We start from the raw sequence: 15,850 nt of genomic DNA, 5'->3' as shown, positions 1-15,850 counted from the left end.
GAATCATGTTATAGTGGGAAACGCAGTGCAGGAAATTCACTTTGCAAGCCAAAGGATTTGGTGTCCTAAGTCCTGAACATGCCATTTGACTTTGTGATCCTGGGCGAGTTACTCCTCCTCCTAAGGTCTCAGTTTCCTAAAATGAAGGAAGTTAGACTGGATGAAGGATTCTTCACCTTTTGTGAACCCCCTTTGGCACAGACCCCTTCAGCAGTTTGTCAAACCCTATGAGCACTTCTCAGAATAATATTTTTAAATGCTTAAAATAAAATACATAGAATTACAAGGAAAAACAAATATTAAGGAAAATGATTTTTTTTCCTGTCAAAGTTTGAGGACTCCCTGAAATCTATTCATAAGTCCTTTGGGCATCTGTGAACCCCAGATTAAAAGCCCCTGGAATAAACGATCCCTAAAATACTTTTCATATCATCCTTAGAACTAAAAGCAATATAATATCCACATTTCAAAAGATATGGAAATAAACAGATTGTTATTAACAATAATATCTAATATTTACATAATGATTTAGGGATTACAAAGCACTTTCTATCACAACACTGTGAAGTAGGTATTACTATTATCTCCATTTTACAGATGAAGAAAGTGAGCTAGACAGGCTAAGTGACTAGCCCAGAGTCATATAGTTAGTAGGTTTCTGAGGACAGATTAGAAGTCAAGGCTACCAAACCATATGTCTGACATTCTTTTTTTTTTTTAAACGATTACCTTCTGCCTTATAATCAATACTATGTTTTGTTTCCAAGGCAGAAGAGCAGTAGGGGCTAGGCAATGGGGGTTAAGTGACTTGCCCAGGGTCACATAGTTAGGAAGTGTCTGAGGTCACATTTGAACCCAGAACCTCCCATCTCAAGGCCTGGCTCTCAACCCACTGAGCCACCCAGCTGCCCTCCACATGTCTAGCATTCTAACAACTGTTCCACCTGCCAGACTCTCAGTACTTTAAGTGACTTAAAGTTACCCAGAAACTCAACCTGATGAGAAGCTGGATCACCTGGCCCCCATATCCAAGTATGTCTTTCTATCACATCATTCCATGATTGTGGTCTCTTTGGGTAGCTGATACACAATGTTATCAGATCTCTGATTAGAGTGGCCATAGAAAATGACAGGAAAAGCAGGTAAAAATATTGAGGACCAGAAGGAAAACTTTTACAAACCTGAATATGCAGAGCATTGTTCTGGGCCAGCTTCTCTGAATACCTTACTTATATCAATATTAATCACTGATTTTGTGTTTTGTTTTTGTAGATTGCTTCCTTGCTCAAGGACAATGATCGAATTCAATCAATCCAGACGGTCACACCCAATGATGAAGACAGTGACATCAAGAAAATTAAGAAGGTTTATGCCATTTTTCTTTATCTTTAGTATATGTTGACATCTGACAGTAAATCCCTAAATAAACCATCTAGCATTTCCAGTGGTCTCTAAAGTCCTCTCATCCCCCAGCACCTTCCTATACCTCCAAAGACCCACTCCTTCCTTCCAAAACAAAACACTCCATTTTCTCTCATCTCTTTCAAAATGCTTCCTTTCATTTCCAGCTGTTGGATAAGTTTTCAAAAACCATAAAATCATAGAAATCAAATGATACCTTTCATTTCTTTTTTACATTCTTTTCCACGTTCATTCAATTTTTTAAAAAAACAACTATCATGACAAATGAGCACATCCAATATAACTTTTGACACGTCCATGTTTATCTTACTCTGTACATTGAGACTATCCTCCTTTGGTCGGCATTTGAGTAGTCAGTTTATAAAGTATTTTCTTCCCAATTGAAGAGTATAAATATTATTGGCCCCACTTTACAGATCAAGAAACCCATTTAATTGACTTGCCAAGGGTCCCAAAATGGTTAAGTGGCTGAAGTAGACTGAAGGAGGTAGAAAGGACAAATCCATAGTTCTTTCTTTTAATTTACATCACAGTCATTACCAACTTTAAAGAAGCCTTAGAGATTATCTAATACAACCCCCTCATTTTACTATTGAGGAAATATGTTGAAGAAGGGAAGTGACTAGTTCAGGATCAAACAACTAGCCCTTTCAGTACAAACCACATTTTATTCTGTTTGAATTGGTATGACATTGACATAGATTCAGAAAAGAAGAGAGTCCCCAGAAAGGTAGAGTATCTGTTTACCCACTGACTGATGGAACTTTTTCCAGTTGTCTCCTGACATTTTTTCTACTTTGGAATGGGTAGAGTAAGGAAGAGCATCAATGATGTGCCCATAGCTACCTAGAGGGAAGACAGTAGTATGAAACAGTAGAAAGAGCCCTATGTTTCAAGTCAGAAAACCTGTGTTCAAATCTTACCAATGACAGTTTTGCTATCTGAATTAATTCAAGCAAGTTGTTTACTTCTCTAGATCTCAGGTTCCTTAAACTATAAAATGAAGGGGTTAGACTAGATGGTCTCTGAAGTACCTTCTAGCTCTTAAGGCTGTGATCCTCAGGATTACAGGAATTTTCCTGAACTGCTGACCCTTACCACATTGAGAAAACATAATCCTTCAGTCATAGTATATATGGGTCCATATACCTGAACTGGGAAGAACCTCAGTAACATCTATCCAGTGCCTTTATTTTACAGATGAGAGAAAATCTAAGTCCAGAGAAAGGTGAAGTGACTGGCTCAAGGTTGCTCAATGAATTAGTAGCAGAACTAAAGCTAAAATCCAGCTCTCCTGACTCTTAGGGCTCTTTCTGCTATGCCACTGAAATATAAGAAAGGAAGTGGTGGGGAACATTCTTCAAATGTTCCTGTATATGAATTAATTTTTTCCCTAGTTCTTGCTAAAATTAGCCAGCAAAAAGGAATCAGACAACAGACATCAGAGTTAAATATTCCTGCTCATTTCCCTGTAGAATCAGTAGGCAGAAGTTCAAGATATGCGTGTATTCAATTTCATCTGAGGAGTCCCAGGGATGAGATTAAGGCAATCTGCCTTATCTATTCTAATTGGATAACTCCTCATCATCATGATGAATATTAATTACAACCTTCAGGGTCTTTGAGTCTCTCACCCTATTTTTCACTCCTTCCCTTCAAACATTTCTTGTTGCAGCTGGAATGGACTACCCCAATCTTATTCTGTATTTCATTGCCAAGCACACATTCTCAATTCTACCTGTTGAAAACTTTTTTGGTTAAGGAAGGCCTAGCCCTGGCATCCTCTTCCTCCATGATGACTTCACTGATTCATTGTCTGAAAGTGATATCTTTTGCCACAAGCATTCCTGGATCAGTCTGGATCTTTCCTTTGCCCCATTTCAAAATATCATAGTTACCACATTTTTATCACACATATGTATGTATACATACTATATCTCTTTTATGAGATTATAAATTCTTTTATTAGAGTATAAATTCCTGAAGAGTTAGAGACTGTCATGGTCTTTTTTTCATCTTTTTTATTTAATTGTCAACACCTAGCAGAATGCCTTGCATGTATTTGGCAAGTGTTTGTCGAGTGAACAAAATGTGGTGCCATCTTTCCATATACATAATCAGAGGAGGAGAAAAAATAAAATCTTCTTTTTTCACAGGTGCAAAGCTTTTTGCGAGGCTGGCTGTGCCGGAGAAAATGGAAGACAATTATTCAGGACTATATCCGGTCACCTCATGCTGACAGCATGCGGAAAAGAAACCAAGTGGTATTTAGCATGCTTGAGGCAGAAGCAGAATATGTCCAGCAACTGCACATCTTAGTCAATAACTTCCTCCGTCCCTTGAGGATGGCTGCCAGCTCAAAAAAGCCTCCTATTACACACGATGATGTCAGCAGCATCTTCCTAAATAGGTGAGTGTTCTTTTTGAAGGGAGAAGCTCTAAGTAAGATGCTCCTGGGTTTTTTCCAATCAGCAACTGCAGTAAAATGGTGGGCATTCAGAGGACTCTGCTGAAATTTGCTTTTTCCCTGCAGAGAGCCATCAAAAAATGGGTTGATAAAGCAGACTGATCAAATAAAAAAGGTTACCAGTAAGAAAGGGGAGTGTTTACGATCATTAGGAAAACAAGTTATTTTAATACTCCTCCAATTAGGTGACAAATTATTGCAAATAAACAATTCTAGAAATGAATCTTTTCTGTTCATATAACACTATACCCTATATGTATATAGAAATAAGATTACACTTGTTTTTTAAATAATCCATAATTCAAGCTTTTCCACTCAAACTGACCCTACCCAAAGTTGTTATAGATTTCTGTCCCATAATACTGCATAATGGTTCTTCTCTTACCTTTCTGTTTCTTCTCTGTCTCCTTTCATGACTACTATGGTTCATCTCACTAAATATGGAGGTACCTCAAGATCTGTCCTCATTCCTTTTCTCTCTGTGATTTCATCCACTCTGATGTCTTCAATTATTACCTTTAAAGATTACTTTAGAAATCTATGTCTCCAGCCTTCACCTTCCAACTATTCCACCTATCTCATTGTACATCTCCACCTGAAAGCTGCAATCTAAAACTTAACCATATCTCAAACTGAACTCATCTTCCCTCTGCTTAACTCTTCTACTTTGTTTCTATTTAGTGATATTTATTCTATATTCCCTGATATTTCTTGTACTAAACGATAAGCACTCTAAAAGCAAATCATGTTATTCATCTTTGTATACTCCACAATGCCAATAACATTATCTTTTATATATAAGGCAGTCAATGAATATTTCAGTGAATGAATGAATCCATGCATGTACACACAACTATATATATATATATATATGTATATATACATATATATGGACTGAATAACCAGTCATGTCCAACTCTTCGGGATCCCATTTGGGGTTTTCTTGGCAAAGATTCTGGAGTGGTTTGCCATTTCCTTTTCCCATTCATTTTACAGCTGAGAAAACTGAAGCAAACAAGGTTAAGTGATTTGGTCATAGTCATACAGTCTGTGGTTGGACTTGAACTCGAGTCTTCTTGACTCCAGGTCCAAAGCTGGATTCACTCTGATATACATATATATATATATATATATATATATGTATATATATATGTTTACATACATTCTACCCTAAAGACATATACAAATACCAAGGATGAATATTTTATATAGTGCTGCTCTAGCCCAAAGACAAAGAAGACTCACACTATAGCTAAACATGTGTGGTGACATTCTCTGTCTTTATGTGCCTAAAGAAACTAAGAGGATGAAAAGTATTGTGCCTAGCTGGCATGATAGACAGGTTCATAGTATATTAGGAATATACTCTCATTGGAATCAAGGACTTTCCCAATACAGTATTATTCCTGAAAGTTCCCTCTACCAGAATCAAAACTCCCAATCAGAACAAGATTCAACAAGCATTTATTAAGCATTCATGGTGTGCCAGGCACACTGAATGAATGCATGCATGCATGAATGAATGAATGAATGAATGAGTAAATGAAGCATCCATTAAGTACTTGTTATGTGCAAAGCATGGTGCTAAGAGCCAAGGCTATACAAAAAGAAAATAAGAGAGTTCTTGCCCTCAAGAAATTCACATTCTAATGGGGGAGACAACCCATATAGAAGACATCAGCTGCAAGTTAATGGAAAAATCTTGTGGACAATGGGGAAAGAGGAAAAGCAGATATTGATGCCTCTTCTTTAAAATCATTTTCACCAATAAAATGCTCTCATTTCTGTTACCACAATATTTGACAGTGCCAAAGACTTTTATGCCAAGCACTTTCTTTTCTGGGTCTTCAATGGATGTGGCTGTAGCACCTGTGGGATCAATTGCCAGCCTTTTATCTCCATAGGATGATGTCTGAAGGCATTGGGCTGGAAACAGTGCAATTCCCAAGACTCTTGGGCTCAGGGTCCTGGGAAGTCCCCGTCAAGGTCAGAGGGGGGAGTATGCTCAGGATGGTGGTAGTGGTGGTTTGTCTTGGTAAGCACATGTTACTTCCTAGCTTTCCCTCAAGTAGTCTTGCTGCTTCAACTAGGTTAGTTTGCTTGTCCTATGTGGCAGTGGGTTGGTAGTTGGTGGCAATGACTGGCCCTTTCTCCACAGAAAGTTGTCTTCTCATACGGAAAAGCTAAGTTAGAAGCAGGACTGGTGGTTAAGTGCTGCCACTCCCAGGGTTCCTGTGCCTATCTGCCTGTAATGGTAACACCATATGTGACCATATAAAGTCAAAATACAGTCCCTGCCCTCAAGCAGCTTACATGTGGGGACAACAGGGGACAGGGGGAAGAAAACGTGTACACAGATAAGTAAGCATAAACTAAGTATAAAGTAAATGCCAAGCAATTTTGAAGTGGGATGTAGGCGAGCACTTCCAACTGGTGCAAAGAGGAAATACTTGTGTGAGAAGGGACATGTGAGTTGAGCCTCAGAGGATGCTGGAGATTCTAGCTAGAGGTGATAAAGCAGAGCATTCTAGGAATGAAGAACAGCCTGAACAAAGCCAAGGAGGAGAAAAAGGAAATTTCCTATACGGGGATCAACAAATTGGCTAGTATGGCTGAAGCATGAGTACCCTATGCATAGGAAGCAATAGAAAATCAACTTAGAAAGCTAGGTTGGAGCCAGGTTATGAAGGGCTTAAAACACCAAACAAAGGAGTGTATGTTTTGTCTTAGAGATAATAGGGAGCCAGGGATGCTTCTTGAGGAGATTAATGACATTTGTGGAAAACTAACTGTTGAAAAGTTTTTCTATATCTCAAGACAAAATTTAACGCTTTGCAACTTCCTACCTATAAGCAGAATACTCCCCTCCCCCAAAAAACTTGGTCCCTCCAAAATCATAGCCTCACAGTCAACCAGTCCAGCAAGAGGCCCCCCAACATCTCATGCAATGGATCGTTCCTCCCCTCATTATGACAAGGGCCACCCCACCCCCTCCCCCCAGCATGGGATCCAATTCAGTCCACAAAAATCTAAGGAGACTGCTAAATCTCCTGCTTCTGGCTGCTTTCCTTTAGTTACTTCTCCTTTCATCCAGAGAGTGCTGTTTCTGTTGCTATGGTTACAGATCTCCTCTCTAATACTGAAGTTGCCAGGCCTGGCTTTAATTTATGGACAAACAGACTTCCTACAGGGCATTGCAGGCATTATAATGGAGAGAACCCTGGACCAGGAATTAGCAGACATGAGTTCTATTTCTAGCCCTGCTGCCTATTTGCTCTGTGACCTTCCTTGGTTAAGGGAGGTAACCTTTCTAGCTCTGTTTCTCCATCTCTAGAATGGAAATCAGAATTCCTATTCCTGTGCCTGCATGAGGTGTCAAAAGATGAATGTTACAATATCTATAAACCCTTTGATCTCTGCAGGAAAAGATATTAACCTAATTTAATGCTATTGGCCTCATGGAATATAATCTTGGCTTTCATGATCACCTCTGCAAAGCTTCTAGATTGATTAGCCCAGTTTCGAAAGATGTCGAAGGTAAACTAAAGAAAACTATAAGGGAGGTTCAAAAACCAATTAGAACACCAAATTACCTTTTATTTCCTTCTCTTGAAACCATTACTTGTAGCTAAAAACATGACATTGTTTCCTGACTAATGAGTAGAAATGTCTGTTTTTCTCGGTGTGTGATATCAGAAGTATGTTCATCGCTTCAGGGATCAGGCTCTGGGCCAAGTTACAAATATTGATCATACTATCATTCTATTCCTTAAGAAAACAAATTCATAAGGAGCCCTGGTGGCATCTACAGGATGTCTCTGTAACCAAATCAAAGAAGGATTATACTTCAGGCCTGAAAGGAGTGGTTAGAATATTCTCCTAGTAATCAACAGATTTGCTCAAGAAGTCAATCTCTGAGCCTTTTGGATCGAGAGTATTGAGGGCAGAGTTTGAGTGTACAATGATAGAATTATGCCTAAACTGATTAATTGTATGTCAGAAGGTAAGAGAGAGAGCATGGTCTCTTATGAGAAGTATTCTTTTCAGGGGTGAATCCCTGGGCAATTGGAGGAAGGTGTTGGGGTGCATCTCTGAGATTTTCTGGGTGACACTGAGTGAAGATCATTAGAGTGTCAGAATCATCTTCAGAGTAGATTATAAATTACAGGAATATGGAGAGAGTAGTGGATGAAGGTAGCTTGGGAAGTCAGGCTCCCCAAGCTTTGGCATCCAACCAACAAGATGGAACCCACACTGAATCCTCATCCTTCCAATTTATTGAGGAGACCCGTAGAAACACAAACTTACTCAGAGTAATGGTGGTGTCTTGGGACAGTGATGAAAGAGTCCTGACAGATGGCACATGTGATCCCCTAGTGGTCTCCACCTGGAAAAAGAGATCACCTTTAGTGAGCTTGTGTCGGAGGGAGTCAGAGCACTAAATAGTAGATGTAAACTGCTCAAAACAGAGTTGCATTGATCCCAACCAGGAGACCAATTGTGCCATTGCATACATGGAACTGCCTGGGGCGAAACTTCCTGGCGTGAGACTATTTAAGCATCTGGGATATTCTATGGGAAAGGCAAATTTAAAGGTGAGATGAAAGCAAAGCTTAGTGGTCAGCCACTGTTCTTTCCTTTCTCTTGCCTTTGAAAAAAGTGAACAGACACATGGAGCCCTGGCTGTTCACCCAATTGTCCACAAAATGAGTCCATGCCCATCCTGCAAGTTGTTAGGTGTGCTATTGTCTTTGATGGCTTTATGGAAGCTGCCTTCATGGAGACTACACAACAGATGTCAGTCAGCTGGCCTCTACACAGGAGGGTAGACTGCTGGGATTAGACCTCAAAAGGTAATGTTTAACTGACTATTCTTATTGGAGATTTTAAATGGTTTACAACTCACTTTCATATTTTCACTCCAAGTTCAATCCAAAATAGTCATGTTCAGAAACCTCTGCATCTCCTCTCTGCCAGAATTATTTCATATAAACCCATAAATGTTCAAAGTGCCTCAGAAGCCACTGGTCCCATTTGGGGTTTCCTTGGCAAACACATTGGAGTTTTTTGCCATCTCCTTCTCTAGATCTTTTTTTTTTTTTTTTACAGATGAGCAAACAGAGGCAAACAGGGCAAAGTGGTTTAACAAGGGTCACCCAGCTAGTAAAAGTCTGAAGCTGGAATGGAACTCAGGAAGATAAATCTTCCTGACTCCAGGCCAGCACTCTATTCACTCTGTCACCTCATAGCCTGTTTTTTTCCTGAAGTCTGCCTTTCTGTAACTTCCTCCCCATTGCCCTCCATTCTTTTCTTCTTGGGGCCCCAATCTAATCCCTTGTCCAAGTGTCAAGTCTTTAAATCCATAAAGACAACTATCATGCAAGCCCAAAGTCTTTGCTTCTGCAGGCTAAACACCCTCCTACTGTTTCAGCTGCACCTTATATAGTATGATCTAGAAGCTCTTCAAGGCCCTGATTGGTTTCCTTCCACTTATCTGTGTCTTTTCTAAAATGAGGCCCCCAGAACTGAACAAAATATCTCATGTGTGGTCTGATTTGGGCAGATTACAGTGTGATTATCACCTCCAGCTTTCTAGGTACCACAGCAGATCCCAATTAGTATGAATAACAAGTCCCTGAAGTAGTAGCATAATTTGAATTTGCATTCAATTTTTTTCCATTGGATTAGAATCAATGATCATATTTTACATTATTATGGCTTCAAAGAGTTCAAATTTGAATAAATGTAGCCATTGCAGAAGATTATCTGTCCTGATAGGGACTTAGCTGTAGTCTTATCTTTTTTTTTTTTTTTTAAACCTGACCTTCTGTCTTAGAATCAATACTAAGTTCCTGGTTACAAGGCAGAAGAGTGGCAAAAATAGGTAAGTGGGTTAAGTGACTTGCCCAGGGTCACACAGCTAGGAATTATCTAAGGTCATATTTGAACCCAGGACCTCCCCTCTCCAGGCCTGGTTTTCAATCTACTGAGCCACCCAGCTGGCCCCTGTATTCTTCTTTTAATGAAACATAAGATCCTATTTGTTTTTGGAGTTGCCAAATTGTCCTGTTCAATCAAATCTTGCAGTTCAATAAAGCTACCAGATTTTTTTCAGACAAACCATAGTTTGATGAACTGGCTATACCTTCTCGTCTTCTCTATTTTGTATTTAATGAAATTGACTTTTTTTATCCTATGTTTAAGATACAGGTTCTATAGTTATCCTTATGATATTTAGACCCATTAAAGGCCACCAAGGTCTTCCTATATCCTGACTCTTCCAATCAGTGTATTTATTAAATTTTCTTTTCCCTCTCTTCCAGCCTTGTGTCATCTACAAATTTAATCACTTTTTCAATTATGGCTTCAACAAAGTCATTACTAAAAAGTATTAAATAATTCAGGGCCAAGAACTCACCTAGAGCACACCACTAAAACTCCTTCTAAATTTGATGTTAACCATTTAGTGCGTCTTCTAGCCTACATTTCTCCATCTCATTCATTAGGATAACATGCGAGATTGGGTCAAATGCCTTGTTAAAATGGAAACAATTTTTATTTAAACATTCCCTTGATCTAACAGTCTAGTGACTATTTCTTGATAAAGTCATACTAATTCTAGGGCATATTTGTTTCCTTTTCCATCTTTCCCTATGCATTTGTTCATTAATGCTTCCTTTAAATAATACGTTCTAGAATTTCAAGACATATTGAAACCAAGCTTACTAAGATATAGTTTTCAAGAGTAGCTAGGTGGTTCAGTGGATAGACTACCAGGTCTACAGCTAGAAGGTTCTGGATTCAAATCTGACCTCAGACACTTCCTAGATGTGTGACCCCAGGCAAGTCACCTCACCCCAATTGCCAAGCTTTTCCTGCTCTTCTGAATTGGAACTGATACTTAGTATAGTATCTAAAATAGAAGGTAAGAGTTAAAGGGGAAAAAAGATATAATTTGCAAACTCCACTCTCCTAAGATGGAATGCTGGACCTAGAGTCAAAAGACCCGAGATCAAATGTGACCTCAGAAACTTGCTATCTGTGTGACCCTGGGAAAGTCACTTAACCTCTCTGTCTCCCTCATTTTCCTTCTCTGTAAACGAGGATAATAATAACACCCACTTCTCAGCGTGGTTGTGAGGATAAAATGGGATAATATTTGGAAAGTGATTCACAAATCTTCAACAAATGCTAGCTAGTATTACCATTATTATTTTTTGAATTGGTACTTTTGCCCTTTCCCAGTCCTAAAGCATCCCATTCTCTATGACCAATCAATCAACAAGTAACTTCCAAGCCATGATGAGCCCTCAGAAGAAGATGTTTAGGAAGCTTTCAAGTTGCAGAAACTATAATTATCTCTAACTCCGTAGGTTCATAACATTATGAGATTTAAACTCAGAAGAGACCCAAAAAATCATCTCATCCAGAGGTACAACCCACAACACTTCTGAGGACTATCCAAATCAGATTAAAATGTAATTGGGAAATGTTTTTAATAAATAAGAATAAAATGGGATGTAAATATCATTAATGTCTGGTTTTCTAAGTCAATACAAAGCCAGCAGAGATTCTTACATATAAGTTCAGTGACCACCATTTCTGGATGAGAAGTCCTGGATTCAAACCTGACCTAGACAAGTCATTTTGCCCTCATTGTCTAGCCCTTACCACTCTTGGAACCTTATAAAGGAATCAATAAACAGTATTGATTTGAAGACACAAAAGGTAAGGGTTTTTAAATAATAATAATAATAATAATAATAATAATAATAATAATTCATTCTTCCTCATTGAAATGAGGATGAACAATTCTTGGTTCTGCCACTTACTAGTTCTGTGATCTTATGCAAATTGCATCCTTTTTCTAGACCTCATCTGGAAAATGCAATGATTTGGACTAAAAGACCTTTAACTAAAAGTACCTCCTAGCATTGACGTACTATAAAGTGTGATCACTGATAATTGACTAACAATAACTTTGCAAAGAGAGCTCACATGTAGTGATCCTTGGAGAAGAAACGCTGCTTCTTCCCTGCAAAAATTAAAGAGGGGAATTGGAGACTCTGATGATGTCTCTAAGGCCAACAGCAAAAAGAAGTAAAACAGAGCCACCTGCTCTCAGTAGAGGATTCAACAGAGTATTTCTTGTGCTCTAGTCCTGTCTGTAACAAGGGTGAATTCAAAGCCCCAGAGGCCTAGAGCTCTTAATAAAAATAACAGCATGCTATTAAGTAAAAATGTGTTAGCTAATTACTAGTACCCTGACACAAGCCACAGTAGTCATATGGGCATTCAGAATTAAGTAGGCTGACAAGTCTTATTAAAAACAAATTGCTAAGATGGTCCACAGGCGAAGGCCAAGCAAAATAATTAAATACCAAATTGTTTCTTTTTCTTGCTATAAATAGAAGAACCATTTGAATTTCCGTTTCACTTTGCCCAAGTGTCAAAGAAGTAGATCACCTAGCTGCCAGCATTCCCCATCCTCAATGCTTGGGACTAAAATAGTTAAACAGCTCTAGTCTTGGAATCACAACCTGGGTTCACGTCTTTGGAGCCACCATTTATTGTGACCTTGAAAAAAATTCACTTCTCTGAGGCTCAGTTTCAACATGTGTAGGATGGAAATAACACCTGTCTTATCTAGTTCACAGGAATATTATAAAGAAAATGAGCTGTAATTTGCAAAGCATTGTATATTATTGTATATCGTATATTATTAATTAATTATATGAATTAATTATACATAATAATAAATTATTAGTTATTATTAACTAGTTAATAATTAATTAAAATGTAAATATTATTAAGTTATAGCTATGAACTAGTATTCAAAATATTAATAACATTATGAGCCAGTACTGTAGTGGATAGAGCCCTGGGCTTAAAAACAATAAGATCTGGTTTCAAATTCTGTCAGAGGTATTTATAAACTATATAACCTTAGGCAAATCATTTAACTTCTCCTGGCCTCAGTTTCCTCATCTGTAAGATGAGGGACCTGTAAGGACCCATTTAGCTCTAAATCTATGATCCCATGAGAAAGGCTAAATCAGCGAATCAGTCAATAAACATTTACTAAGGGTTTACTAAGAGCCCTGCACTGTGCTAAGTAATGGAAAACCAAATATAAGCAAAAATACAGATAGTTCCTGCCCTCAAGGAGCTTACATTTTAATGGGAAAAGATATCACATTAAAAGGAGAATTAGGGGCTAATTACATTCATAGAAGCCTGGTGGCTGTCTGAATAATCAGAGAAGGCTAATTTGGAACTCTTCTCCAAAATGGAGATTCCAAGAAAAACTTATCAATAGGAGAAGGGCTCCACAGGAACAGAGCCAAGAGGTAGCTGAGTAACTGACTGACATCTGTCTTTCCTAAATATTCCTTCTCACTCACTCAGCACCTCAGCCAAACAGCCCTTCTTGTTGTACCCTGAACATGACATCTCTTGTCTCAGTGACTTGCCACAAACTGTCCTGTCCCTTGTGCTGAGAATGCTTTTCCTCTTCACTGCTGCCACTTGGAATGCCTAAATCCCTTGAATACTCAACTCAAGGACCATCTCCTTCAGGAAGCCATTCCTGGTTTCTCCACTTCTTACTGCCTCCCTCCTAATTAAATTTTGTACTTATTTTGTATGTACCTGATATTTGTTTATCTGTGAGCAGGTTGTATTCCTCTGGTAGAATGTAAGCTGCTAGTGGACAGGGATTCTTTGTTTTGGTCTTTGTTTCTCTAGCAGATGGTCTAGTGCTTAGTATATAGTAGATTCTAGATAAGGGCTTGTTGGCTGGCTGATTGATTGGACAATCGATTGATTCTCAGTCTTGTGTGAGTAGACCCATGATGCAATCCTCAGCAGGTCAGTAAGTTAGAGCAACAATTCCCTCAGAAAGATCTGTTGTAATCTTCAGTGACCATATCCAAAAGCAGCCTAGACTACAACTAAATAATGCCTTCTTCCTTACACTTCTGCTTGGGATGTGATCTTCAAATGACCATCTGGTAAAAACCCCAAGTACTCTGAGGACTTCCATTATCATCCTCAACAACCATTGATCAAGAACATTCCATGAGCAGGTGCTATGCTAGGAGTTTGGGTTGAGGGCTGTATCAGCATCACCATCATCACTAGCCTCATCATAGCTACCATTAATATTGAGCATTAAGGTTTACAAAGTGCATTTCATCCTTATGACAATCCCAGGAAGTAGCTACTATTATCATTCCCATTTTACAATGGACAAAACTAAGACTCAAAGAAGTTGCCACTTGCCCAGTATCATATAGTGAATGAAGCAGGATCTGAACTCAGGGCTTCCTGATTCACAGTCCAAGTTCTACCCACTATGTCATTTATAAATCTTAAACACAACTCTATTCTCAAAGAGCTTACAGCCTCACAAATAGTCTTTTTGTGATTAGCCATGTTTGTGCCTGTGCTCTAATGGACTTGGACACCATGATGACTCACTCCAAAAGTGAAGAATTCCACCTTATCATGCTGTGTTTGTAGTTTGTCTTGTATGACTTCTGAAACTTCTAAATGGTGAGAGAGGCAGAGACAGAGACAGACGGAGAGAAAGAGAGACAGAGACAGAGACCAAGAGAGAAAGTCCAAATTCTGCTAAATCCTATGCTATAGAAAAGATTCCAATAATGAGGTTCCACCGACTTCCTAGAGACTCATCAAAAGAATGATCTTGAGGGACAGAAGAGCTCTGGAGACAGTGAAATATAAAAGAAAGAACAGATTTGGAATTGAGAGAGAATTAGATTTGAATTCCAACCCCGAACCTATCTGAAAAACGGGAATAAAAAATACTCTCCCAAGAAAAGCTGTGCAGTTCATCAGGTAGAACACCAGACCTGGACTAGGGAAGATCTGGGTTCAAATCTGACCTGAGATACTACCTAGCTGTGTGGCCCTAGACAAGTCACTTAACCCCCATTGCCTAGTCCTTACTACTCTTCTGCCTTAGGACCAATACTTAGTATCAGTTCTAAGACAGGAGGTAATGGTTTAAAAAAAATACTTGCCCCATCTACCTCAGGATTGTTGAGATGAAGGTGCATTTTTATAAGTCTTCAAGTGGTAGAATATACAATACTGTTATTTCGTTTCACCCTTTATAGACAAGATTAAGTAAACACTAGTTCTGAAGATGCATAAACTATTCATACAAATTAACACACACTCAGATTTAAAGAATTAGATGAGAAGCAATGGAGATTAAGCAGCAGCCACCCCACAAATTCCTTCCTGTTACCTTTGCACAGCAACTTGTATTCAGGAAGGGCAAGCTGGGTACATTGTGCAACAAGCATAAGTTTGTGTTCTTGCCACCAGCTGCTTTGTCTTTGTGAGTTCGAATCTGAACTTGGACACTAGCCATGTGACCCCAGGCAAATCACTTAACCCTGCCTGCCTCAGTTTCCTCATATGTAAAATGAGCTGAAGAAGGAAATGTGAAACTACTCCAGTATCTTTGCCAAGAAAACGTTAAATGGAGTCATGAAAAATCAGACACAAGTGAAAAATGACAATAATGCATGGGGAGCAGAAGGAGGAAGCGAGTATGCAAAGAGGGTGGGTTTGGGACAGGGAAGTCGTCAGGGGACAGAGGATGGTACAAATAGGGGCATCTGGTAGACATGCTCTCCAGTTCAGAAATTTATGAACATCCAAAAATAACACTATGGTACCCAGCATTTTGGGTGACAGAAAAAATGAAAATATCTGTTCCACTGGAATAGTTTAGGAAAGATGAAATAAGTTGTTTTAGACATGAAGGTAATCACAGGACATGTTTGTTGTTCTGTCTTTCTTTCCCAGAAAAAAGAAGACAATAAAAATCGACCTTCTCTAGCTAACTGAGATTTCCCTGATAGACAAGGGGGAATATATATATATATATATATATATATATATATATATATATATATATATATA

At 38.7% G+C, this 15,850-nt stretch overlaps 1 protein-coding gene across 1 annotated transcript in view; it reads left to right on the top strand.

Moving 5' to 3' along the window:
- The window catches only part of RASGRF1 (Ras protein specific guanine nucleotide releasing factor 1), a 204,311-nt gene that overhangs the window by 88,422 nt on the left and 100,039 nt on the right, over window positions 1–15,850 (top strand). The window contains exons 4-5 of the mRNA XM_044660151.1: window positions 1,273–1,365; window positions 3,579–3,832. Coding sequence (XP_044516086.1) covers window positions 1,273–1,365; window positions 3,579–3,832 — 347 coding nt within the window. The remainder of the gene's footprint in view (window positions 1–1,272; window positions 1,366–3,578; window positions 3,833–15,850) is intronic.

This window comes from Gracilinanus agilis, chromosome 2 (genome assembly GCF_016433145.1).
Source record: "Gracilinanus agilis isolate LMUSP501 chromosome 2, AgileGrace, whole genome shotgun sequence".
Classification (NCBI taxonomy): Eukaryota; Metazoa; Chordata; class Mammalia; order Didelphimorphia; family Didelphidae; genus Gracilinanus; species Gracilinanus agilis.
This window is presented reverse-complemented; position numbering and strand designations above follow the sequence as displayed.